Source organism: Boleophthalmus pectinirostris, unplaced genomic scaffold (genome assembly GCF_026225935.1).
Source record: "Boleophthalmus pectinirostris isolate CB_2022bp ecotype Guang Dong unplaced genomic scaffold, ASM2622593v1 HiC_scaffold_5, whole genome shotgun sequence".
Lineage (NCBI taxonomy): Eukaryota > Metazoa > Chordata > Actinopteri > Gobiiformes > Gobiidae > Boleophthalmus > Boleophthalmus pectinirostris.
This window is the reverse complement of record NW_026571404.1, coordinates 6,015,639-6,039,836: the sequence shown is the minus strand read 5'-3', so window position 1 is coordinate 6,039,836 and position 24,198 is coordinate 6,015,639. Positions and strand designations below refer to the sequence as shown.

General features: G+C 39.7%; 1 protein-coding gene and 1 long non-coding RNA gene across 4 annotated transcripts in view; both read right to left on the bottom strand.

Moving 5' to 3' along the window:
• Positions 1-439: 439 nt before the first annotated feature.
• Positions 440-1,644, bottom strand: LOC129411571 (uncharacterized). 2 transcript variants are annotated; one of them, XR_008633366.1, is made up of 2 exons: positions 1,407-1,644; positions 440-1,107 (listed from the first exon to the last, which is right to left on the bottom strand). It is a non-coding gene; the product is annotated as an uncharacterized LOC129411571 (long non-coding RNA). The 2 variants fall into 2 exon arrangements; XR_008633367.1 differs by lacking the exon at positions 1,407-1,644 and adding an exon at positions 1,186-1,244.
• Positions 1,645-3,538: 1,894 nt separating this feature from the next.
• The window catches only part of cpeb3 (cytoplasmic polyadenylation element binding protein 3), a 214,335-nt gene continuing 193,675 nt past the window's right edge, over positions 3,539-24,198 (bottom strand). For both annotated transcript variants that reach the window (XM_055162839.1, XM_055162838.1), the window contains 3 exons: positions 18,201-18,315; positions 13,819-14,000; positions 3,539-5,482 (listed from right to left, as the gene is read on the bottom strand). In XM_055162839.1, coding sequence (XP_055018814.1) covers positions 5,255-5,482; positions 13,819-14,000; positions 18,201-18,315 — 525 coding nt within the window. In that variant the 3' untranslated portion in view covers positions 3,539-5,254. The remainder of the gene's footprint in view (positions 5,483-13,818; positions 14,001-18,200; positions 18,316-24,198) is intronic.

Here is a 24,198-nt window from a genome sequence, read left to right as displayed (position 1 = left end):
AAATTCCTGAACATAATAATTATAATTAGAGGGGATATAATGGCAAAATAAAATATAAAATACAATATCTGGCCTGTAACTTGGTCTGGTTCAATCTCCATGACAATTTAATATTTATGGTTTAAATTTCATTATTTAAAATTGCATTTTTTGTTAAAATATTCATTTAGCAATTTTATATTATACATTTTTTTTTTTTTTTTTTTTTTTACAGATTTTAATTTAAATTCCTGAACACAGTAATTATAATTTGAGGGGATATATAGGCAAAATAAAAAATTAAAACACAATATCTGACCTGTAACTTGGTTTGGTTTGGTCTCCATGACGATAGAACGGTTTAATGCCATACTGTGAAACATTCCAGACAAAGTAATAACACCTCCATGGAGAAAAAACATCTGACGTCGGCCCTTCTACTGGAAAAGCTCCACAATGCAGCTTTAAACTTTAAACTTGGGCACTTTATATCGCTGTAAAATCCCGTGAACACAACCTACTCCATCTGTATTTGTTTTCCCGAGCCAGCGTCCTCCGTTTCGTCTCACGTTTCCGCGTTCCTCGGCCGGTTTTGTGCGCGTTGTTGATGTGGTGCAAGTATTTTCGAACATGGAGCTATACTGTGCAGAGACTAGAGTTATGAGAATTCACAGGACAACAGGTAAAAGCCAATCACAGTTCTAGGCAGAGCTAACTACGAAACGAACGGTATCAAAAATTGCACAATAATATCGACAATCACTGCAAAAAAGTACTTCACCTAACCATAAAGAAGTTGTATAAATCCTACATGTGAGTATTTTTGTTTTCTGTAGACCCAGTTGTCAGGTTAAAGGCATAAACAGTGCAGAGAATGGACTTTTAAATGCTCAAAAATAGCGATTATGTTTGACTTTATTGTTCTAGTTTTTGACTCCAGTAACTAATAAACAACTTTTAACTAAAATAATATCACCAGGTTAGGTCCTTTTTGAAAATATCTTCATAAAAAGTACCAAAAAAAACTACAGGTATTGTTACGATTATCGGATTTGCAAGTAAAGGTCGTCACACACGACAGGATTTTTCGGTCTTAAACGATTTTTAAACATGGTCCTGGTTTTAGACCTGGTTTAAACCTGGTTTAAACCTGGTTTAGACCTGGTTTTAGACCTGTTTTAAACCTGGTTTAAACCTGGTTTAGACCTGGTTTTAGACCTGGTTTTAGACCGAGTTTAGACCTGGTTTAGACCTGGTTTAGACCTGGCTCTAGACCTGGTTTAGACCTGGTTTAGACCTGGCTCTAGACCTGGTTTTAGACCTGGCTTTAGGCCTGGTTTTAGACCTGGTTTTAGACCTGGTTTAGACCTGGTTTTAGACCTGGTTTAGACCTGGTTTTAGACCTGGTTTTAGACCTGGTTTTAGACCTGGTTTTAGACCTGGTTTAGACCTGGTTTAGACCTGGTTTTAGACCTGGTTTAGTCCTAGTTTTAGACCTGGTTTAGACCTGGTTTTAGATCTGGTTTTAGACCTGGTTTAGACCTGGTTTTAGACCTGGTTTAGACCTGGTTTTAAACCTGGTTTAGTCCTGGTTTTAAACCTGGTTTTCGACCTGGTTTAGTCCTTCCTGGTTTTAGACCTGGTTTAGACCTGGTTTTAGACCTGGTTTAGTCCGTGTGGTGTATTTGAGGGGTTTTGCTCTTCGAAGACAATATAATCACTTAAATATTTTTTGTACAAACATTTAGACCAGTTTTTCTCAAACTGTGGTACTTTGGGACCTTCTGCTGATCTTTTCTTTTATTTAGACACAGATTTTTTCCTCCTTTGGGTCAGTAATTACAGTTTATCACCGTCGTATCACTGTCGCGTCCATTCTCCGTTTACCGTTCGTGCCCAAAACCTGGTCCAACCGAGCGCCTTCCCGTTTCGTGCGTCTACCGTTTTTCGCGTCGTGTGCAAAACATGGGCAAGATTCTTTTTATAGGTGATACTGAAAAAGTCATGCAAAACCTGATTGATACAACATGCAGATCAGGCCCTGTACCTCCCTCCCTCCCCCCCCGTCCCCGTCGCACCCTCCCACCCTCCCTCCCTCACGTTTTTAAAGGTAGCCATCTTTGTTTGGGGCGCCCTTCCCCTTCACCGATAGCGTCTTCTCGTAGCCGCGCCCGAATCGCAGCTCGTAAAAAGTTCGTATGGTATCTGCTTTATACCACTGGGTTTAGCAGCACAACTATTACGCAGCATTACATAAACAAAACACTAAAAAATAATGTTAATACAAAAATAAAGACCTAAAAATCCAAAGCAAACTATTTTGATTGCCACAATGAGGTATTAATATTTTAAAAACTCTAGCCGACGTTATAGATTATTATGTTGTTATTTGTTTTCTACCTTGCTACATCGTTGAGCGTCGCCTTTTCGGTGTGACTATACGGCGACGCAACTACAGCTTCTCAAATAAGTGCATGCATCTTTTTTTTTTTTTACATAAAATTTAAATTATGAATCTAGTATAGAAAATAAAAATAGATAGTTTTTAAAATATTTCCCCCACTGTCAGTGAAGCAGGACGAGATCCAGTCGACGGGACAGAGCGCGGCCGCGATGTGTGCAAATATTACGCCGGTTTAATCCGTGTGTCGTTCGTTTGTTCGTTTTTCAATATAAAAAAAAACTAAAATAAGAAAATGAAAATAACAACTGTCATTATTTGTCTCCGAAACTAAAATGAAAAAACAGATAATGATTTGTTTTTCAGTTTTTGATTTTGTGTTTGAATGAAGAATGGAAAAAACGGATAATGGTCGGAACAAGACCGGGACTGAGACCGGGACCAGGCCGAGACTGAGACCAGACCGGGACCAGATTGGGACCAGACCGAGATCAGACAGAGACCAGACCGGGACTGAAACCAGACCGAGACCAGACCGGGACTGAGACCAGACCGAGACCAGACCGGACCGGAACTGAGACCAGACTGAGACCAGACTGAGACTGAGAACCGACCGGGACCAGACTGGGACCAGACTGAGACTGAGACCAGACCGGGACCAGGGCGGGACTGAGACCGAGACCAGACCAGGACCAGGCCTGGACCAGACCGGGACTGATACCAGACCGGGACCAGGCCGAGACCAGACCGGGACCAGACCAGTACCAGACCGAGACCAGACCGGGACTGAGACCAGACTGGGACCAGACCGAGACTGAGACCCGATCGGGACTAGAGCAGGACTGAGACCAAGACCAGACTGAGACCAGACCACAGGGCCGGAGCTCGAAACTGAGGCTCAAAGTCAAAGCTTGGAGTCCACCCTGGTCCTGCTCTGGTCCTGCTCTGGTCCTGCTCTGGTCCTGCTCTGGTCCTGCTCTGGTTCCGCTCTGGTTCCGCTCTGGATCAGTCCTGGTTCAGTCCGGCATCACAGTCACAGAAGTCATGTAAACGGGAAACGGCCGTTATTCGTTTTTTCCATTTTTCCTTTAAACACAAAATCGAAAACTGAAAAAACGAATCATTATCTGTTTTTTCATTTTGGTTTTGGAGACAAATAATGAAGAAAATTGTTGTATTTTCATTTTCTTATTTTCGGTTTTATATTGAAAAACAAATGAACGAATGACACACAGATTCTTTTTACTCCCAATTTTAGTTTTTTTGTTTTGTTTTTAGGGGAGTTTTAGACCGTGAGCTCCTTGGACTCAGATTAAATGAGTTAGACTTTGGAGAATAAGTGGATTCATGAGTTAAAGCGAAGAGATGTTACACTGCAAACCGCTTGAATTCAGAATCTTAAGTTTGTTTTGATTTAGTTTATATTTATTATCAATTGTTATGGCTGGATTTGACACTAAACTCTTGTCCTAAAATAAAAATGTTTAGCTGGCTGAGGGTGTAATTTAACCATTGTGGACATTTCCTTAGTGCAGTCTAAATAAAATCAAAATAAAGTTGTTTAAGTCAATCAAAATGAAAAAATTCTGTAAAAAAAAATAAAATAAATAAAATTCTGTAAAGTTTCATGTTTTTGCAGTGTAAATTGAAATATTAATTAATGCTGAAAACTGTTGAGTTGATCTAAATGAATTAAAACTATTCAACTCAAGATTCTGAGTTAAATAGTTCTGAAAGTATTATTGAGTTATTCTGAATCAAAACTACACTGGAAAAAAACAATATCTTACAATATCTTAATATGTTTTACTTTATTTCAGTCGATTCAACTTGAAAAGTAAAATTATCTGCCAGAGGGATAAATTGTTGTTTTTTTTTTTTTTAATTCAAGCAACATTTGATTTTGTTTCTTATTTTAAGTCCTAAAAGTTGTTTTTTCTTATTTTAAGTGTAGCAAGATGTTTTCTTCCACTGGCAGATCACGTGAAATTTACTCAAATCATGATAAAACTTTAATTCATGTCATCTTAACTTGACTAGATTTTGTTTTTTGCAGTGTGATCCAAAATTCGGAATACAATTTCAACAAGATTTCAAGATTTTCATAGTGTAAATTATTTAAAAACTACTGAGTTTCTCTAAATGAATCAAAACCTTTCAACCCAAAAGTCTGAATCCAACCCATTCCAACTAAATCTTTGTGTTTTTGCAGTGTATAAGTTTGAAACTATTGAATTAATCAAAAAAGTTCATGTCACTATTAGATTTTCACTCTGGTAGATTAATTGATTTTTTTTTTTGAAAGATTATTGAAATGATTGAGTTCAAAATTAATAAAAACTTCTCAACTCACAAATCTGAATTCAAGCCATTTTAACTAGATTCTTCACGTTTGTACAGTGTAAATAATTTTAAAATGTTTAAGTTAACTCAACTCAATATTCCAATGTTTTTTATAGGTTTATAGATTTCATGTTTATCCAAATAAATCAAAACTTCTCAACTCAAGAATATGAATCCAAGTCATTTTAACTAGATTTTTTTTATGTTGCAGTGTAAATAAAATTATTAAGTTAACTCAACTCAACTCAAGATTGTAAATCCAGCGCTTTTATACTCTTAGGTTTGTAGATTTCATGTTTTTGCAGTGTAAAGCTAAATGAAATCTTTGAGTTATTCCAACTAAATCAAAACTTCTCAACTCAAGATTCTGAATCCAAGCCACGTTAACTCGATTTTTTGACGTTGCAGTGTAAATAATGTCGAAACTATAAACTCAACTCAAGATTCTGAGTCCAACGCTCTTGTGTAGCTGTTATATTTTGCAGTGTACAGGTGGGAAGGGGGGGGTGTCGGGGCAGGACGTCGGGACCCTCAGCTCCACCTGAAGGACACGTGTCTGGGCCGGTCCCCGCCCTCTTTGACCAGGGGCTTGTGGAACTCCCGGCCGGCCCGCGAGTGGATGGAGGCCCAGCAGTTTTCGCAGTAGTATTGGAGACAGGTGACGTTGGCGCAGAAGAACGGAGCGAACTTGCCCCCACAGCGAGCGCCCTGGCACTCGTCGCACATCTGATCGTCCAGGACATAGGGCTTCACCTCCACCTGAGAGCGACACAGACAAAAACAGAGAAAGAGTGAGTAGTGTAGTCCAAATAATTTCCCTTGTGGATCAATAAAGTTTAAGTCTAATAGTGGAGCTGTTAAGGACCAAAATAGTTCGCTTTTATGGTACAAGCATGAAATTTTGCCACATTACTAACACCCCCAGGACTAATATTTCTAGAAATATTATGCTATGGAACCAGTCCTAAGTCGACCCTGGAGCCGAGAACTGTTCATGTCACGAAATGGACTACATGAAAACGAGGCTGGCATAAAAAACACTGCATAAGCCCTTTCTTATAGTCTAATTTGCTTAGTTATCCATTTTGTAAAGTTGAACAACATTTTTTTTTTAAGTCCAAAGCATTAAGGAGGTCACATGACGGTTTTCCTCGAGAATGTAAGGGTTGTGTGATTTCCATGCGATTGAAATCCAAGTTAATGAAATAGTGTTTGAATAATAATCTTTCAAAGTCATATTTATTGGGTTTTTGATAACAAAAACTATGTGCCATATCATGTTTCACAATAATTATAATGTAATAATTAAATGCTGCATGGATGTGAAACCCCAAACACTATAAGTTCATTTCTTAAAGGGCCCATATTATGTTACCATGCAAAAAAGCTTGACCAAAATTTAAGATATAAAGATAGACACTTGAATCTATAAGAAAATGACTCAGAAGTAGTGAAATTATCTGTCCATGCAGTAACATGATTTTACTTAATAATAAACGACCTCTAGACTAGAATTAAACAGTCTCAGAACTAGTAAGTCGATAATAAATCTGAAAACAAGATGAATAACCTGATATAAGTTTTAAAATCTTGGCCAGATCAGAGAAATTTGCAGTTTATTTTCTGATCAAAACAGACCTGGAGTTGTGTTTTGTTTCATTCACACATTTAACACACAAACCTTGTGTATTTAGGCGGAGTTTGTCTTCTGAAACTTGGTTAAATAAAGAAAAGGTCAGACGGTTTCCACAAAGTGAAACTGTCTGATGAACAAGCGCACCCCCCTGCTGCCCACTTCACATACCCCCCCACTGGTTAGACAGCACCACCTTGTCTAACCAGTTTTCTGTGGGAAACACTGATCATTTCTGTTGTCATTGTGTTCCACTTGTGGTCTGGATTGGACTGACACACTGTGTGTGTTTGTGTGCATGTGAGAAGTGAGAACTGCTCTGAGAATGCTGCAAATGAACTGCCCTGTGGGATCAATAACGTTTTCTGAATCTGAATCTAAATCTGCCTTTTTTATTGGTCTAATCATAATTATTATGTAATTTTAACATGTTTTGGCCATTGCTGACTTTCTGCTTGGTAGGTAAAAATCCTCATGTGGCCTCAATTTCGGGGTCTTGTTCTGGGGTGAGGGGGGGATGGAGCGTGAGATTGACAGGTGGATCGGTGCAGCGTCAGCAGTGATGCGGTCGCTGTATTGGACCGCTGTGGTGAAGAGGGAGATGAGTTGAAAGGCAAAGCTCTTGATTTACCGTCAGTCCTTTACCAAAAGGACGAGATCGCAGATACAAGAGTTTCCTCCACAGGGTGGTGGATAAAGTGAGGAGCTCAGTCACATGGGAGGAGCTCGGAGTAGAGCCGCTGCTCCTCCACATCGAGAGGAGCAGTTGAGGAGGCTCGGGCATCTGTTCCGGATGCCTCCTGGGTGTCTCCCTCGGGAGGAGGCCACGGGGAAGACCCAGGACACACTGTAGGGACCATGTCTCTGGGCTGGCCTGGCTCGGGGTCCCCCCGGAGGAGCTGGAGGACGTGTCTGGGGTGAAGGAAGTCTGGGAGTCCCTCCTCAGACTGCTGCCCCCGCGACCCGGCCCCAGATAAGTGGAAGAAAATTGATGTAAAAATATAGAATTATATTGTGTCCAACCAGGAAGCAAAATTACACTGCAAATTTCTCTGATCTGGCCAAAATTTTAAAAACTTTTATCAGTTTATTAATCTTGTTTTCAGATTTATTATCTACTTACTAGTTCTGAGACTGTAGAGGTCATTTATTTTAAGATAACTTATCAAATAAAAAGATCTTGCTGCATGGACAGATAATTTCACTACTTTTAAGTCATTTTCTGATAGATTTAAGTGTTTATATCTTAAATTATTATATACACTTCACCAAAATGTAAAAAAAAAAAAAAAGAAAAACTAGACAAGAGTTCTCATAAAATCATGCCATCTTACAAAAAAGAAAAATTTTCAAGCTCGTTATTTATTTATTTATTTATAAATGAATGAAATCTGTCTGTGGGGAAAAAAAGTACCGCAATTTCACGATCCGAGGGGCGGTCAGCTGCGCCGGCTCTGCCCCGGCTTTGTCTTGGTCGTAGTTAAGCGTCGGCCTGATCTGCTCTTGTGTCATATGTCTCATTATAGTCTGGCCCGGGCCTACGTGAGGAAGTCCCAGTCTGCCTGTAATCACTGTGGGCAGACATAATTACCCCGTTCTATACACACACACACACAAGGATCCGGGTCCTCTGCAGCTGCCTATTTTAACCCGGGTCAAGCGCACGGGGAGACTGGGCGTCGGCCAAACCGGAGCTGTGGGCGGGGCTAAACTCGGGGCTAAATTAAAGAGAGGAGTCATTGTCTGTGTTGTGACTGGGCAATACTAGTCATAACCCAATAATATCCGATGACACTGCAGCGGAGAAAAAAAACTAACTATGCATTTTAGGCCAGACTGAATTACTGCAAATTGTACGTTCTATTGTGTAACGCAGCGTAGTCGTCGCTCTGTAATATTAAAGCTGCACTGTGTAACTTTTCCAGACAAGGGTCAGACGTCACTGCTCGTCTCCGTGGTGTTTTATTGCCAGAGTTGGGAAGGTGACTTTTAAAATGTTTTCCCCTACAGATTACAGATTACATAATAAGACAAAATGTAGTTTATGACGTAATCCATTAAATTACTTAATGTGAGTAATGTAATCTGAATACTTTGGATTACTTGAAAAGTCAATAAAAAAGACCAGATTTTACTGAACCAAATTAAAAATATTATTGATAGAAGAGGAGGAGACACGGTCCACACAGCCTGGTTTAGTCCTGTTAAATCCTGGTTTAGTCCTGGTTTAGTCCTGTTAAATCCTGGTTTAGACCTGGTTTAGTTTAGTCCTGGTTTAAATCCTGTTTTAGACCTGGTTTAGTTTAGTCCTGGTTTACTGGTTTAGTCCTGGTTTAGTCCTGGTTTAGTCCTGGTTTAGTCCTGTTTAAATCCTGGTTTAGTCCTGTTAAATCCTGTTTTAGACCTGGTTTAGTCCTGTTTAGTTTAGTCCTGGTTTAGTCCTGGTTTAAATCCTGGTTTAGACCTGGTTTAGTCCTGGTTTAATCCTGGTTTAGACCTGGTTTAGTCCTGGTTTAGTCCTGGTTTAGTCCTGGTTTAGTCCTGGTTTAGTCCTGGTTTAAATCCTGGTTTACCTGGTTTTCCTGGTTTAAAAGTCCTGGTTTAGTCTGGTTTAGTCCTGGTTTAGTTTATCCTGGTTTAGTCCTGGTTTAATCCTGGTTTAAATCCTGGTTTAGTCCTGGTTTAGACCTGGTTTAGACCTGTCCTGGTTTAGAGTCCTGGTTTACCTGGTTTAGTCCTGGTTTAGTCCTGGTTTAGACCTGGTTTAGTCCTGGTTTAGACCTGGTTTAGTCCTGGTTTAGTCCTGGTTTAGTCCTGGTTTAGTCCTGGTTTAGTTTATCCTGGTTTAGACCTGGTTTACCTGGTTTCCTGGTTTAGACCTGGTTTAGACCTGGTTTAGGTTTAACCTGGTTTAGACCTGGTTTAGTCCTGGTTTAGTCCTGGTTTAAGTCCTGGTTTAGTCCTGGTTTAGTCCTGGTTTCCTGGTTTAGATCCTGGTTTAGTCCTGGTTTAGACCTGGTTTCCTGGTTTACTGGTTTAGTCCTGGTTTACTGGTTTAGACCTGGTTTAATCCTGGTTTAGACCTGGTTTAGATCTGGTTTAGTCCTGGTTTAGATCTGGTTTAGTCCTGGTTTAAGATCTGGTTTAGTCCTGGTTTAGTCCTGGTTTAAGACCTGGTTTAGACCTGGTTTAGTCCTGGTTTAGTCCTGGTTTAGATCTGGTTTAGTCCTGGTTTAGTCCTGGTTTAGTCCTGGTTTAGACCTGGTTTAGACCTGGTTTAGTCCTGGTTTAGTCCAAAATGTGAAAACAGGAAAATACCACCATGTAATCCATTTATTCCAACAAAGTAACTGTAATCCAATTACCACTCACTGAAACAGTAACTGTAACTGAATACAGTTACTCATAATTTGTACTCTGATTACATAACTCTGGTACATGTAATCTGTTACTCCCCAACACTGTTTATTGCTTAAAAAAATACAGTGAAAAATGAAGTGCTGTACAATCTTAAACTTGAGGTTTTCACTCGGGGTTTGTGCAAAAATATCAAAATATCGACATGTCGTATCGTTTAATGTGCTGATACAGTATCGATATCGTGAGCTGCTCTATCGATATATCACCAAGAGTATTTTTTGGTACATTTTACTAAATTATTTTGTTACAGTGCTCTAATTTTGCTGCTTGTTTAGAGCAGGGGTCATCAAACTAAGGTCCGCGGGCCAACTCCGGCCCTCCACGTCTTTTTGTTGCCCCTTTGTCCCCCACCACTTGAACTGGCCCTCAAAAGTTGTCATGGCCTTTTTTATAAAATTACTTTTTGGCAAATAGTTACACGTCTGCATCTTGTATTTTATTTATTTTTTCTATTAAAACATTATATTTATATGGAGTTTTTATATTTATATTTAAATTATTACATGATGACCTGAAAAGCTCGAGATCAAACGGTGACAAACGCACACGCAGAGTTCTGTCCTGCAGTTAAGGACAACAAAATGGCGAGTGTTAAAGTATGAAAACAGTGGACGACCAATTATTTTTTTGTACAGTGTAAGAACCGTTCAGTTTGTCTGATATGTAAAAAAGTGTGGTGGTTTTCAAAGAATATAATCTGCATCGTGGGCCCATCACGTCAGGAGCGATAATGTGGCCCACAGAGAAAAAAGCTAGATGACCCCTGGTTTAGAGGAAGGAAACTCATTTATGCGACACATATTTTCACCGAAATATCGTGATATCGTATCGTCAAAGTTCTCACAATAATATCGTGGACCATCATAATACATCGAATTACAAGTCTCTTTGCTTAAATGAAGAGTTATGGTGCAGCAATAGCTTAAAAAATGACAGAGTAAACTACATAGACCATGATCCTTTGCTCCATTTCAGTGCAGACTACAAGAAGAAATAACAGTTCTAACACTTTTAAAGGTTGTATGGAGGATTTTTTTTGTTTCAAGTTGTCAATGATAGATTATAGATGCAGTAGCCTTGTAATTATGATGACCAAAAAAAAGAGAATAAAATTTCATCAACTCTGGACGTGGTGGGGCTAAACATTTGCCAATAGATAACGACACTGCCTCGTTATCTGTGAGCTGACAGGCTGTCAATCAAACTCCCTACGTTTCTAGTGTAACTGACTTGCCTGCGCCGCCGGTACGTGGTTTACGTACGACTGTCACGCAGTCCACAGACGCAAGACGCACAGACGCTGTTTACTCCACCAACGCAACAGTTCTTAGCGGCTTTTTTTGACCTATATCTTCCTCGCAGTTCGCACAAAGTTTGTTGCAATGGCGACAAGAATCCAGGAGCAGTTCGCCGCAAAAGAAAGTCCGTTTTTGAGGTCGCTGAAAGAAGAAGACAAGGGGAAAAGCAGCGAAGCCAAACTAAGGTGATTCTTGTAGATTCATTCCAGCGATGGCGCAACTGAAGCAGACGCAGGGTCTAAAGACTGACGCACTGGTCCACAAATTACTCCTGGACAGGAAACTTCTGCTTATTATGAAAACGTACTTTATTTCCAAGAGCTAGACAAACGTTTTTCAGGACACGAATGCGATATCCTATGTCTGAAAACGTAATTTTCAAGGCAAAGAAAGAGTCCGCTTGCTGCTGCGTGTTGTAGCTAGTTCATTCGCACTGAATCTCCGCGCGCACCTTCTCTGCTCCCCTTTCCTGCTCCTCTCCCCGCTGCCCGATCCGCGCACTCTCTCTCCCCTCCGCTCTCCCTGCTCCTCACTTCTCCGTCTTGTCTAACCAACACTGTAGTTAGTTGTTTACAAGTCATGTGCAGCACCGGCTGTAAACAAACCTGTTTCTGGCGTAAGGAGGAGGCGGGAGGAGGCGTTTCTTCGTAGGAGCTGTAGGGGGGGGGGGGGGGTGGTTTCACACATGCGCAACATTTGAAAAACGACAGTCGCTGGATTTCTCGTTCCTTGGAAAAATCCTCTATACAACCTTTAAGTCTTAGTTCTCTGAGTTAAATCTTGTCAAGGCATTTTAAGAGGAAAAAGTAGCATATTCACTGTTTTGTTCTTGCCTCCACAAAATATCGCAATAAATATAAATATCGTACAGAGAGATTTGGATATTGTTACATCCCTAATTGTGAGCTTTCCCACGATATCGCAATAAATATCGTATCGTGAGGTTCGTACCGTGACGATATTGTATCGTGAGACTTGGATATCGTTACACCCCTATATCATATCGAATTGTATCGAATCAAAAGCTCAATGTATCGTATCGTCAACTTCTTAATGTTGCCCAGCCTTAGTTTTCACTCAGAGGCTCTGTTAAATTACCTGGGAGCCGTTTTTATGTCACGTTGACTCTTTAATTCTTCCTACTAAAATGTCCATACCCGTTTGTCAAACCCTGATCCCGTCAGATCTCAGAAGCTCAGAGCTCTGGTCAGGACTTGGATGGGAGACACTGGGAAAATCAGGTGCCACAGGGGGGCGCCAGTCGCAAAAAATGCCATTGTGTCCTTAGGCAAGACACTTCATCCTTATTATTGCCGAGTATGAAAGTGGTGTGTGTGTGTGAGTGTCGTTGGCGGTCAGAGGGACCGATGGCGCAGATACGCAGCCACACTTCTGTCAGTCTGCCCCAGGGCAACTGTGGCTACTGTAGTAGTTTACCACCACCGCGTCTGGAGTGACTGAACAATGCTCTGTAAAGCGTCTTCGTGACATATGTCTGTGAAAAGTGCGATATAAATAAAAAACTTACTAAAAAACTAAAATATAAGGAATAATCCTTTCTCCCCCTCTTTCTTCCTCTCCCATGTAAACATTCATCTCTGTGGGCTCTTTTCCTCCTTTTTGCATCCCCTACTTCCTACTTTACTACTTTTTTAAAATTAATTAATGTATTTTTTATGAATTATTATTATTATTTATTAATTTACATTGTATATTGGTGTAATTTATCTACCACTACTATTACTACTATCAATTTTATTTATTTTTAGTGATTTTTTAAAATGTATTTGTTTCTTATTTTTGGTTGTTTGACCTGTGGGTGGCGCTGTTGGGGGACTGACATTCAGATATATCCTGCATTACTCTCTTACCTGTAATAGTCTTATTCAATATGAAGCACTCTGATTCTCTGTTAATGTTGAAAATGATCAATAAACAAGGTTGAAAAAACAAAAAATACTGTGAAAAAGTGCATTCTTGTGAACACGGTCACCTGGACACAGATCTGACCTGTGACTTGTTGGTTTGTTGTCTGCTTGTTTTCATGGAGAGGGGTGAGTTTAATGCCATACTGCAGAACATTCCAAATAAACTCTGCAAATTTGTCTGATCTGGCCAAGATTTAAAAACTTATTTCAGGTTATTCATCTTGTTTTCAGATTTATTACTGACTGTTACTGGTTCAGAGATGCTTCATTCTAGTCTAGAGGTTGTTTATTTTAAGATAACTTGTCAAGTAACATTATCTTGCTGCTACTTTTAAGTCATTTTCTGATAGATTTAAGTGTTTATATCTTAAATTTTGGCCAAGATTTTTTGCAGTGAAGAAATAACATCTTCTTGGAAACAAATGTGATGGACCCACCCTCCGCCAGAAATGTTAAACGTATCTGTCTTACATGTATTCAGTTACAAGGGTTTTATTGCTAAAAAGGAAAAAAAAAAATGCAGGGTTTGCTCTCCACAGATCTGATAAGTAACTTGGCTTGGTAATATTATCTGCTTGTCTCCATGGAAACATATCGAATAAATGCCATACGGGGGGAAAATCCAGTAAAAGCAATAACATAAATTTTTAATCAGTGATTTTTCAGCATTTTCTAGTTTGTACGATATGTTTGCATTTTGAATACTTTCCAAAAACATTCACAGTGTTATTTATGTTTTTATTATCTTCCCACCTCTCTCTAATATCACTGAGTATTTTTATGTTTAATATTTGAGTATATTCTGTGTTCTCTCACCCTCTTGTCGATGTCGTTGTGCTGCAGTTGCACAAAGCGGGCACTGATGGCAGCGATGTAGCTCTGCTGGTTTGAAAAGGCCACTCGCCCCGCCCCCTTCGGGTACTTGAGCTCCGGGTCGGTGTCGATGCCCGCGTAACAAACGCCTCCGTACAGACGGTCCATGATCATCGCCAACTCCACTGACACACACACAGACAGAGAGAGATTTCAGTAACTTTTAACAGATCCAAGCATGTGTGAGTTGTAATTATTTCAGAAAGGCTTTCAGAATTATCAGAAGACCACATGGTAACATTACAGAAACTATTATACTGGAAAAAAAACAATATCTAGATAAGTTAAAATGACTTAAAGGGCCCATCTCATGTAAAATAGCTCTTTTCACATTCTATCTTCTGCACATAAACAAGCACAATTTGGGTTTTGGAACATCCATTACACAACAGTTTTGAAATTTTACTGATTTCTTGGAGGCGTCACAGACCAGGAACTATGAAAGTCCGACTATTGCTCCCTCCCCCCGCCCGTCCTGAGAAAGCACAGGCTCCGCCCTCCAAACGTGACGTAGGCTCTGAGGCTACGTTCAGACTGCAGGGCTTAACGCTCAATTCCGATTTTTTGTGTGAAATCCAATGTTTTTGTGAGGTCGTTCACATTTCCAATTAAATGCGACTTGCATGTGACTCCAGTGTGAACATTAAACGGCCCGAAAGTGTCCCACATGTGACACTGGAGACACGACGACGTCAACCGCAGCGAGCGTGCTCTGTGTTGATGGAAGTTGTCCAAACATGGACGCAGCATCGAGCACCTGGAGATTTTAAAGTTCCTCTCGTACCAGAGCCAGAACATGAACAACTTACTTGTTTTAAGGAGATTGAGAAGGAGAAGGACGAGGTTTTTAGCCGTGGTGTTTTGTGGGGCAGCGGCAGCGACGTCCGTTGAAAGGAACGTGTGGATGTGGAGACGGAGCCAAGAGTGGTGAGTGGTGATGTGCTTTACTTCAGTGACACGGAGTTCATTAACAATTTTCACCTACTTCAGTGACGTTTGTGTCTTGTTGATAACGCGTAGGTTGAATGAATGCGCTTTGACCGTTCACACTGAAGTTGCATGTCAAAAGATCAGATATGTATCAGTTTCAGGAGCACATATCCAAGTGTCCTGGGTCACATTTGAGAAAATCGGATCTGTGTCGTTCAGACTGTCATTAAAAGATCAGATACAGGAACATAGGGGCCAAAAAATTGGATTTGGGTCACTTCAGGCTGCAGTCTGAACGCAGCCTGAGTGAGCCGCCCTTCCTCCGCCCATCTCAGGGAGGGAGGGGGAGACAGGTGTGCGCCCTGATAGCAGCAGGAATAAACTTTTATTCATCTTGGAGATACAGCGCGTTCAGCCGCATGTGTTGGACCCGGAATCGGACGAGGACTTTGAGAAGCACGAAGCTCAAGCACCGTGTCAACATCAGCTGAACATTACTGATTGGTAAAGTATTAATAAACATTAGTAGATAAACTTATTATATCATGTTCACTGCAGAGTAGAACAATGAGCTTATGCTATCGCTTTTGTTTAGGTGTTCATGTGGGAATTGTCAGTCGATGCCCACAGAAACAGAGAAGTTTGCTGCCAGGAAATTCTGTAGGTAATATTGTATAGGCGAGTTTCAGCTGACGTCATTGTTATTAAAAGCTTGCATTGCATGCTGGGAAATATTTTGGTCAGACACAAGAAACACGGTAGCGTCAAACACAGTGCATAACCTCGTGTATTTATCCCCGATAATGGTAAATTCCTGCTGCATTATCGGATGCACAAATAGAAGCACGGAAGAAGGAAAATGTCTTTTTCTTATTCTGAGTGAAAAGATCCGCTAACGGTGAATTAAATGACTTTCAAACATCCGCAGAGCAAACGTAGAAGATCCTAACAAACCGTGGACTCCAACAAGTTCAACAACACATCGAGACTCTTGGAGGTTTTCATCTTTTCTGCTGTGAATGGCCCAGGAGTTTCCACCAAGTCATTGTGGATATCGCCGAAGTGAATATTTGTCCAGGTAGTTGGCGATTCTGACCAGAAATTTGGTTTGTTCCACCTTTTGTCGAGGTTGAAAAGGGTGATTTGTCGTCCGTCGATGTTTATGACCAATTTCTGGTCAAATGGTCTTGGGTCCTCTGCCGTTAGAGTGGATAAATAACCGGGATCAATACCCTTTACGTGCTTTTCTCGCTCCGTCCGTCATGTTGAATTAGTGTTTCTTGCCGCCGACCAAAATAATTCCCGGCATGCAACGCGCGCTTTTGTCAACAATGAAACTCGCCTATAGTGTCTTGAATATAAATAACTCATCTGTGTATCTGCCGCGTCATCGTTGTAGCAGCTTTAGTTCGTTGTCTCGTGGGAGGGTGGCAGAAATACTCTGCAATTTGTTAAAAAAAACGTTGAATCAATCTAAAAACCACTTTGGCGACATATACATCACTTTTAGAAGGTAGAAAGCTCTGAAAAGTTGATTTTGCATGAGATGGACCCTTTAAATTAAGAACATTTGACTTTATTTGAGTAGGTTCAACTTGACAAGTTAAATGATCTGCCAATGGAATAAGTGTGTCTTTCTTAATTCAAGCAACATTCGATTTTGTTTCTTATTTTAAGTGCAGAAATTTGTTTTTCTTATTTTAACTGTAGCAAGATGTGTTTTCCTATTTTAAGTACAAAAAGTCTTGTTCCACTGGCAGATCATTCTACCTGTCAAGTGAAATTTACTCAAATCATGATAAAACTTTCTTAATTCAAGTCAAATTAACTTGAGTAGTTTTTTTTTTGTGTGTGATTATTTTATGTTTAACAACTCATTTTAAAATTGTGGTATCAAAATGGGTATTCACTTTTTTGCTTTGTATCATAATCAAATTTGTTATTTTAGTATCACGACAACACTTCGCCAACATCTTTTCCTGAAAAAGTCCTTCAGAATCATGAAGTCGTGTGAATGAAATCCTTGAACATGCCTGAGATAATGATGCTTTTTGGACAACAATAGCCTCTGTTCACGCTCACGTCACAAACCAAGAAGACGTTTGGAAAGATGCGATTACAACTTCCCAGGCTCAGTTTTCTTCATCTCCGTGTCGTTGTAGTGTTCCGTTTTGTTCGGCTAATCAACTATTTCAACCGTACCTCAGTTTTCATCATTTCCCCTCTGACGCACGACTCCGAGAGCACTGGGTTCATGCGATTAGAAGAGACGAGGTGACAAATTGAAGATGATTCCAAACTGCACATACGTCTGCAGTCTTCATTTTACCACTGATCACATTTACTTCAGTGGGTCTGATCACAGTCCAGTGTCGGGAACTACACCGGAAGTCGTCAACGCATGGGTCCAGTCAAGTGGTAACGGAGGGAAACAGGGCAGATTTTTGACATTCAAATGTCTCTTATTCAGAAACTAGAGGGACTATTGAAATAAGTAAAGTATCAGAATGTAGGAAAGAGTTACACTCCAACAGGGTCAAGTTAAACCTGTGATATTCTTTCAAGTTGTTGACAAAAAATTTTAAAACTCATGTCGGTAACAGAGGGAATGAAATATGCAGCACTTTTTGGGCAATAAATCCAAACAGTGATAACTCTTGGTTCTCACTTACATATCCTTAACAAACTGGTTTGAATATTTGCTTCATATAGTTTTCTACCATATGGTACAAGATTAGGTTGAAAAACCTCTTACTTTTTGAGTCATGAGATTTTTTATTAAGAAAGGTCATGGTAACGGAGGGAAAAGTAACGGAGGGAAAATTGTGCAAACAAGTAGAAGGTGCAGGATTTTGTATAATTTTGTCAACTTTTTTTTTCTTCTGAATACTTTAATATTACTTCAAAATGAAAGGAAACTATTTCTATAAAATATGTCAGTCCTTCCAAGCAAATGTTTATCATTTTAAATAATTTTTTTTTTGAAAAATCATGTCCCTTCATCAACAGTTCAAAGATGGAATAACACAAGATATGATGAAATACATCCATTTATTTACATGATTTGCAGGTCTTTGAAATTTGGGAAATAATTTTTGTTCCATGTTTCATACATGGTCTGTTTAAAACGTATGTAATTTTAGAAGCAAAAATGGTGCAGAAAAAGGTCAACAGTTTCATAAACTAGAGTACATATGTATCTGTTCAATACATTTTTATATCAGATGAATTAACTTGAATTTTTGGCCTTGTTGTTTACTTCTACTTGACCAGACCCATATGTTTCCAAACGTCTTCCTGGTTTGTGACGTAACGTGAATAGAGCCTGTTGTAGATTTTGTTTTAGACCCATATGAGCTCTGGAGACAAAAAATAAAAAAAGCGTTAGTCCTGACCTGCTCGGAGCGGCCGTGGAACTCCTCCCACAAAGATGGTTTTCCTGGGGTCCAGAGGCTGAGATCCGTCCATCACAAAGTCACTGTCGCTCAGGTTCCACGGGCGGATCTGGACCTGGAGGACAATGACACCACAGGTTTAAATGGCTCGTGTACAGAATATTACCACAGTCATAACAGAGCGGTGTCCTTCTGCTTATTTATCTGTGAAGAGCCTGTGAAGTTAGTCTGGTGGTCAGTGCAGAGGATAAATACTCAGTTAGCTCAGAGGAAACTGGGTCACTGGACTTTCACTCAGGCTTAGATCCTCAGTGGGACATATTATAAAGTTAGTTGTAAAAGAACTGTCAAAGGAAGTTTGAGCCAATTCACCAGAAAGTCTGAAGGCAAAGAAACTGTATCTGTGGGCATGTCTGAACTACAGCTGTGTGGACCGAGTAAGTGTCTGAAATAAAGTTGTGACGACAATGATAACATCACCACTCCTGAGGGTCTGTTTACACCAGAACGCTTGCGGGTAAAACAACAAAATATTTTATCACAAGTGCCTTTCGTTTAGACGGTGACGGCGTTTTGGCGGCTTAAAAACGCAAAACTCTGAAACCAGCCTCCAGAGTGGAAAAGTTGATACACTCAGTCGTAGTGTTTCCGTCTACACTGCCCAAGACGCAAAACTCTGGTCTCAGGTCACGTACACGTTTACGTCACATACATCATCACCACCGAGCCGCCTGGCATGCAAACCCACTCGAATTACACACACTTTTGCGTCACCGTATGCACGCAGATTTCCTCCTGAATAAAAAGTGAAGATGCGACGCCACTTTTGCGTCTTCTGTTTAGACCACAGGTGTCAAACATGCGGCCCGGGGGCCCAGATCCGGCCCTCCAAGACCTTTAATCTGGCCCTTGGCTGATTTTCTACTAAAATATTTTAAATTCTATTTTTTATTAAAATATTGTTAATTTTCTGTGGTGTTTATCACAGCAGCGTCTCCAGTGTCTCTGTACGTGGCCCCTCCCACCAGAGCAGCACAAATGAAGACTTGTCTCTTTCCAAACGCTCTTAAAGGACGATCGTTTTGACTGTTGACCGTGACACCCTCATCAGAAAAATGTCCAACATGAGAAAAGTGGAGCCGAGTGCAGAATTTTCCAAGAAAAACTTACTTATTCCTATTTACAAACAAGTTCATGTTAAACAAGTTCATGTTAAACAAGTTCATGTTAAAACATTGTGTTGAAATTGTATTTTTCTTAAAGTTTCAGGTTGTTCATAATATTATAATATTTTGTAAAAGAAAGAGTTCATCAATTAAACGGTAGACGATAGACAGAAACGCCGTAGCGTTTCCGTCTACACTGCCCAAGACGCAAAACTCTGGTCCAATCTGCTTGAATTCCACACACTTTTGCGTCACTGTATGCACGCAGATTTCCACCCAAAAACGCTTGTCTAAATGCGTAATAAAAAGTGAAGACACAACACCACTTTTGCATCTTCTGTTCAGACCATCAACATATAAACGTAGCGTCTAAGTCACTCTGGGGTAAATTCAATTCCACTGCAAATTTCTCTGAACTGGCCAAGATTTAAAAACTTACATCAGGTTATTCATCTTGTTTACAGATTTATTATCTACTTACTAGTTCTGAATTGGTTGCATAATCTTAAAAATTGTGACATATATTTCTTCCATGACTCAACTCGTCAGAAAATCTTAAATTTAGACAATAAATGTTTAAAAGAAGCTACAATCCATTTACCAAAGTTTTCCCCTGAAACACTGAACTTGTTTTTAAGATTCAGTGATACAGACCAGAGGTGGGACCAAGTCTTTGTTTTGCAAGTCTCAAGTAAGTCTCAAGTCTTTGACCTCAAGCCCGAGTCAAGTCCCAAGTCAAATACAGGGAAGTCCAAGTTTAGTCTCGAGTCACCGGCCCATAAGTCCAAGTCAAGTCCAAGTCGTCTGCTTTGAGTTTCAAGTCATTTCAAGTCTTTAAACCAAAAAATATATAAATAGAGCTTAGATTTTTGCAATTTAAATGCATTTTAAGATAAACTGTCCTTAAAAAATCATAGTATATTTATAAAGTATATAAAAATTGTAGATATTAATTTAGTTATTTTTTTCCTTTTTAAATGTCTTGACAAGATCTTAGTGTGAATCATTACGGTCAGAATAGAAAGAATTCAGATTTAAAAGTGCTTCTCAAGTCATTGACCTTCAAGTCCAAGTCGAGTCCCAAGTCGTAGTCCATTATATCAAGTCGAGTTTCAAGTTCTAAAAATAGTGACTCAAGTCTGACTCGAGTTCAATTTGCAAGTCCAAATCTGATACAGATTTGCTTGATACTCGAGTATGTTTATCTAAAACTTTGCATCCATAAACTTATTTCCAGCCCGTGAACACTTACACAGACTGCTTCATTCAGTCATGTCCAAACTATGGCCTGTGGACCAAATGCGGCCCTCAGACAAATTTTTCTTGGCCCTCAGGCTTCCAAATGACCTTGCATCAGTTAAAATTTAGCTTTTTACTACAAGTTTTTTTGAAAATCTAAGCAAATATTTAATATTTTGTGTGTGGTTTTGAGGATCTTAGCATGAATAAAGACGGATGCCGCATTCTAACGTGTTAAACATGCACGTATTTCAATTATTCGCTGTACTGAGCACCAGTCTACAGCCCTCGATCGGCCCTCTGCTTCGTCTGTGTTTAGATATGTGGCCCTATTTGAAAAAACTCTGGACACTCTTGGCTTAATTCAAGTTTAGAGGTCGTTTATTTTAAGATAAGTTGTCATGTAAAATGATCCTGCTGCATGGACGGATCATTTCACGATTTTAAGTTATTTTCTGATAGATTTAAGTGTTTGTATCTTAAATTTTGGCCAAGGCAGACTGACAAAAACATGCCTGTCTGTGGCCTTTACAGTCCTGTTGATCATGAGAACACGTTTACCCAGAACAGTTTACGACCAAAGAACAACAAAACTACTGAGCATCTGCGTGTCGGCCCCCCTCACCTGTTCTTTCACACCCTGTAGAGCCGTTCAGTTTTTCCACTGCGGCTCTGTGCTGTGTAATGATGTTTCAGCTCCTCTGTGTACAGGACTGCAGCGCTGGACACTCTGTGCTTGGCCAAAATCACTGGATGGAAAGTTCCTCTCCTCTCTCTCTCTCTCTCTTACATCCCTCACTCTCTCTCTCTCCATCTGTCTTTCTTCTCTTTCTTTCTCTCTTGTTCTTTCCACTTCTATACCTTTCCTTTTTCCAATCTCGCTCCCCCCTTTCCTCCCTCCTCTCTCTTCTTTTGTACATATACTGTACATATAAGAGACAAAATACAAATTAAACAAACAAAACTCAAAGCACAATTCATCCACTCCAGAGCTCCACACTTTGCAAAACACAACAGATTATACTCTTTTTAAAAGGTTTTCTACAGTGTTGAACTGTTTGAAGAATATTTTATGAACCAAAATCTCTACCAGAAATGTCTTTCTTCCTCGTTCTTATTTATTTATTTATTTATTATTTTTTTATATTTTTTATATTTATTATAATTTTTTTATATAGATATTATTTATTTTAAGTTTATATATTATATTATATATATATATATATATTATTTTTTATTTTATACTTTTATATTATTTATTTATTTATTTTTATATTATTTATTTAAATTTTTATATTTTTATTATATATTTTTAAAATTATTTATTATTATTAATTTTAATATATATATATATAAATTCCCTCCCCCGTTTATAGTCGTACAAACTAATAATAATGTTAACGAAGGCAAAAAAGTTTATTGTTTATGATCGTATAAAAAAACTACAATGAGAATTAAACAAAAAATGTAAGGACATTTTGTTTTCATTTATGGTCGTGCAAACTAATACTAATAGTAACATTAACGAAGGCACAAAGGTTCATCGTTTATCATTGTACAAAATAAAAGTTAATGTTAAAGAAAATTTGAAAGAAGAGCATGTGTTTAATAGTTAATAGTCGTGTTTTTTTTTCACCAACACCCCCCACCCGAGGTCTGTCTTTCTTCTCTTTCTCTCTCTCTTGTTCTTTCCACTTCTATAACTTTTCTTTTTCCACTCTCGCTCCCCTCCTTTCCTCTCTTCTCTCTCTTCTATCTTCTCCTTCTTCTCTCTTCTCCTCCCTCCATCCCTGTGCACCTGTGTTAATGTTTGACAGGAGTCGTGGCCCTGTCAGAGGATCCATCTGCCCCCGTCCCACAGCTCAAAACACCAGAGACACTGACGCCGCATCACTGTTTCAATTCTCTGAGACTTTTAGGCTGCGTTCAGTCTGCAGCCTGAAGTGACCCAAATCTGATTTTTTAGCCCCTATGTTCCTGTATGTGATCTTTTAATGACAATCTGAATGAAACAGATCTGATTTTTCAAATGTGACCCAGGACACTTTGGCTACGTTCAGACTGCAGGGCTTAACGCTCAATTCTGATGTTTTTGTGAAATCCGATGTTTTTTCGAGGTCGTTCACATTTCCAATTAAATGTGACTTGTATGTGACTCCAGTGTGAACATTAAACGGCCCAAAAGTGTCCCACATGTGACACTGGAGACACGACGACGTCAACCGCAGCGAGCGTCTCTGTGTTTACAGAAGTTGTCCAAACATGGACGCGAGCATTGAGCACCTGGAGATTTTAAAGTTCCTCTCGTACCGGAGCCAGAACATGAACAACTTACTTGTTTTAAGGAGGAGATTGAGAAGGAGAAGGACGAGGTTTTTGGTCGTGGTGTTTTGTGGGGCAGCGGCAGCGACGTCCGTTGAAAGGAACGTGTGGATGTGGAGACGGAGCCAAGAGTGGTGAGTGGTGATGTGCTTCACTTCAGTGACACAGAGTTCATTAACAATTTTCACCTACTTCAGTGCAGAATAGTGACGTTTGTGTCTTGTTGATAACGTGTAGGTGGATGAATGCACTTTGGCCGTTCACACTGAAGTCACATGTCAAAAGATCAGATATGTATCAGTTTCAGGAGCACATATCCAAGTGTCCTGGGTCACATTTGAAAAAATCGGATCTGTGTCGTTCAGACTGTCATTAAAAGATCAGATACAGGAACATAGAAGCCAAAAAATCGGATTAGCCTTCGATATGTGGTCCTAAAACCGATACATATCTGATCTTTTGACATGTGACTTCAGTCTGAACGGCCAAAGTGCATTCATCCACCTACACGTTATCAACAAGCCACAAACGTCACTATTCTGTGCTGAAGTAGGCGAAAATTGTTAATGAACGAAGCACATCACCACTCACCACTCTTGGCTCCGTCTCCACATCCACACGTTCCTTTCAACGGACGTCGCTGCCGCTGTCCCACAAAACACCACGACCAAAAACCTCGTCCTTCTCCTTCTCAATCTCCTCCTTAAAACAAGTAAGTTGTTCATGTTCTGGCTCCGGTACGAGAGGAACTTTAAAATCTCCAGGTGCTCGATGCTGCGTCCATGTTTGGACAACTTCTGTAAACACAGAGACGCTCGCTGCAGTTGACGTCGTCGTGTCTCCAGTGTCACATGTGGGACACTTTTGGGCCGTTTAATGTTCACACTGGAGTCACATACAAGTTGCATTTAATTGGAAATGTGAACGACCTCGCAAAAACATCGGATTTCACCAAAAACATCCGAATTGAGCGTTAAGCCCTGCAGTCTGAACGCAGCCTCAGACTTGGTTCAAAGTTGGTCAGATCCATTTGCAGTTCTGTAAACTTTAAATGAAAGTAGCCCGTGGATAATTAGTGGACAAAGAATTCATAATGTCAACATAAATCTTGGCTAACAGAAGTACAAAAGGTTCTTTATGACGTAGTTTTAGCAGCAGATGGAAATGAGCTTCCTAAATTAGAATCTGGCCCCGGCATCTCTGCTCTCGGGCGTTATGCAACTGTGCATTGTCCTGTTCAATGAATAAATGAAATGAAAATACTGTTACAT